The sequence below is a fragment of the Tupaia chinensis genome, unplaced genomic scaffold (assembly GCF_000334495.1).
Source record: "Tupaia chinensis unplaced genomic scaffold, TupChi_1.0 Scaffold147069_1, whole genome shotgun sequence".
NCBI lineage: Eukaryota > Metazoa > Chordata > Mammalia > Scandentia > Tupaiidae > Tupaia > Tupaia belangeri.
The window spans coordinates 240244-243598 of NW_006206919.1; the positions used below are offsets into that span (position 1 = coordinate 240244).

The 3355-nt window shown below is 41.8% G+C and overlaps 1 protein-coding gene across 2 annotated transcripts in view; it reads right to left on the minus strand.

Moving 5' to 3' along the window:
* Positions 1-2508, minus strand: part of GYPA (glycophorin A (MNS blood group)) — a 29434-nt gene extending 26926 nt beyond the window's left edge. For both annotated transcript variants that reach the window (XM_027768670.1, XM_027768669.1), the window contains exon 1: positions 2364-2508. In XM_027768670.1, the coding sequence (XP_027624471.1) occupies positions 2364-2400 (37 nt within the window). In that variant the 5' untranslated portion in view covers positions 2401-2508. The remainder of the gene's footprint in view (positions 1-2363) is intronic.
* Positions 2509-3355: the final 847 nt, after the last annotated feature.

Here is a 3355-nt window from a genome sequence, read left to right on the forward strand (position 1 = left end):
CTTGAAGGCCACAGTAGCCCTCGGAATCATGGCTTCCGCGACCTCCTCACGAAGCACCATTTAAGCCCTTAATCCACTCTCTGTGTGAGTACTTGTAGACATGAGTTGAGTACTTCTTTCCAGGAACACTTGCCAAATTTGGGGCACATTTATGTCACACATGATTTTTCCAAATGTTGTGCAACACCCTCCCCCCTCTCAAAAAAGTGTGTGTTGTGTCTGATTTTGATCGACTAGCCTCAAGTTTGCCCTCTGGGACAACACAAAGAATAACTTTTCTCTGTTCTGCGGAATAGCCCTATAAATAAAGGGGACTTCAGAAAGTAAAGTGAAGTGGCTATGTACTCGCTATGACAATAACTGACCCTCATAATTAAAAAGTATTAGCTATGCTACTAATTATGAACTAGAGAACAATGAACTAGAAAAATGGAAGTAACATGCAAGTTTATTTTTCGAAATTCATGACATTGTTTTTCCATAATATGCATTTTCCATAAAATTTTAAAGTTGTCATATTTGAATATATTTAAACTCCACATTTCTTCCATTTATTTGGTTTGCTTTTTGAGAGATTGTGTGTGTGTTTGCTGGAGAGACAGACAGAAAGTGAGAAATCCCCCCTTAGGAGTATTTTCCAATCCCTTCTCCTCCATTCTCCTCTCAGGATTTTGGGCACACATGCACATGTTCCCAATGTGAGTTTCAAGCCAGGAGGTCTGGGACTTGAACTGCAATCGGGCATGTGGGAGTCCAGCTCCTTAACCATTATGTCACCTGCTGGCCCCTGTTTTCTTCAAGCTAAATGTTTTCATACTTTTCTGCTAACAAAATATCTTAGAGAAGCTTTGCTAGTCTCCTGTTTTTCTGTAATTTTTTTTTTTCTCCCTGACTTCTCAGAAATCACCCATGGTAAGCCCAGTTTGCTCTCTAGCCCATAATTAGTAGCATAGCTAATACTTATTACTTATGATGGTCAGTTATTATCATAGCTAGTACGTAGTCACTGTGGTACTCCACTCCAGGCTCCATGGTAAGTGCCTATCATTACACACTTTGCTTGGTGCTCATGCTGTCAGTAGGGGGTAGGTGCCCACCTCACATTTCTTAGATAAAAATGTTGAGCACAAGGAAGGTAAGAAATTTGCCTCAGTGTTCCCAGGCTTTCTGATGTGGAGCCAGATTGGAATCCAGTTCTGTGTATTCCTCATGCCTGTGCTATAATCATTACACTGTTTAATTCCGTGAGGCATCTTAGAAAACGTTGGATCTCTGCCCTGTAATCCTGTAAAATGCTCTGCAATGTACTCTCGCTACAGTGAGAGTGGTGTCTGCTGAGCTGAACACATGGAGAGTAACTGCCTGCTCCATATCCATCCACTGGGAACCAGTAAGCGGGGACTTCATAAAGTTCACAGAAAGTAGACTTAAAGTAGTGTTTATTTTGATGCAAAAAAAATTTTTGAAATCCATGCATGATTTTTTTCATAATATGGATGCTCCATAAATTTTTACAGACCCCCTTACACTTTTTACACATCAACACTGTATTTGAGAAGACATTAATCATTCCATTCTCAGAAAGGGGCCCAAAATAATGTTAATTTAATATAATTTAATAATACCCCTATGTTATTTCTTTATTTTAATGAATTGATTCAGATTTCTCCCCAAGCCACATAATACCTAAGCCTCTCAATTTTTCCTGTATCACACTTCTGTAATAGACCCACAGAGAGGGAAGCAACTCCCCCACGATGTCAGAGCTCATGCTGTGGCTGGCCACTTTTTGGCAAGAGAAGTGGGAAATTAAGACCATGTATCTACCATCACCTTCATTAATAGATCTTTCATTTTAACATTCGTATAGCTTAAACAAAGCACACACTTCTATAATAGACCTACAGAGAGGGAAGCAACTCCCCCCACAATGTCAGAGCTCATGCTGTGGCTGGCCACTTTTTGGCAAGAGAAGTGGGAAATTAAGACCATGTATCTACCATCACCTTCATTAATAGATCTTTCATTTTAACATTCGTATAGCTTAAACAAAGCAACAAATTTATTCACACGAAGGTATTTCTCTGAATAGTTGATACATTTGTTTTAATTCCTGCTAGACTTAACATTGAATCAAGCTTCCTATACTACAAAACTGTGATTCAGCCACAGTGTCTGGGCGTTCCTCTGCCATTCCCTCTACCTTGCCAGCTCAATCCCAATAAATTCCACCTGCCAGACTGGAATTCGAGATATTGCTCATGTATTTATTTAGGTAAGACCGAACTCCCATGGGGCAGTTCATATCTTAAATTATGACCCCACAGCCGATATACTATCATCAAGCTAAAAAACTCACTTACCTGACAACAGTAGTGCAATGATTATTTTTTCATACATCCTGAGATCATGAACTGGCTCGCCAAGTCAGCACGAGAGAACCTCTCAAAACGACTGACAGCGTCCGTCTCTGGCCTCAGCCTGGAGGTGTTATCTCTCAGGCCCACCTTCTTGAGGCTGTCATAGGTTGATAAGCCTGGGCAGAAATTTGAATTATGCGAAGGTGGTATGCGCCTGTTAATAAGGAGACATGGATATCAGCTTCGCTGGGCTACAAAAATGCGAAGTAGAATCTGCATTTCTAGGACTTGGCTGCTACATGTTAAATTTATTTTTGCAGAAATTAAGAAAGCATGGCCAGGTAGTAGCCAAGATTGCCCGATTGGACAAGGAATTCAACTGTGAAGGCCCGAGGCTAGGGCATGTTCAGTAACTGTGGGGAGAGCTGGGCCTTTTCATTTTTACTGTGTAGATCCTTGGAATCCAGGACAGAAATGATTTGTTTGTTTGTTTATATATGTTTATTTATTTATTTATTTATTTTTGAGAGGCTTTTGCTATGGGGCGCGTGCGCTCGCCAGACAGACAGAGAGAGACAGAGAGACAGAAAGCGAGAAATCACCCCGCAGGGAAGAAGGCCACGCCACAATCCCTTCTCCTCCATTCTCCTCTCGGGAGTTTGGGCATGCGTGCACACGTGCCCGGCGTGAGTTTTAAGCCACTGGGTCTGGGACATGAACCGCGGTCGACTACATGGGAGTCCAGCAACATAGCCATTACGCTAACTGCTGGCCCCAGAAATGGCTTATTTTATGTGCAACACATATCCATGTATTTGAGAACTTTCGTTACCATTTGAGTGCTCGGAGGTTTGCAAAAACTCAAACTCAGGATAGGTCATAGCCATGCACAAGACACAAGATGCAAGAAATCTTTCATTGAAAAGGGAGCTAGAGGAGCCAGCAGGTGGTTAAGGTGCTGGACTTCCACATGGCCAACTGTGGTTTGAGTCCTG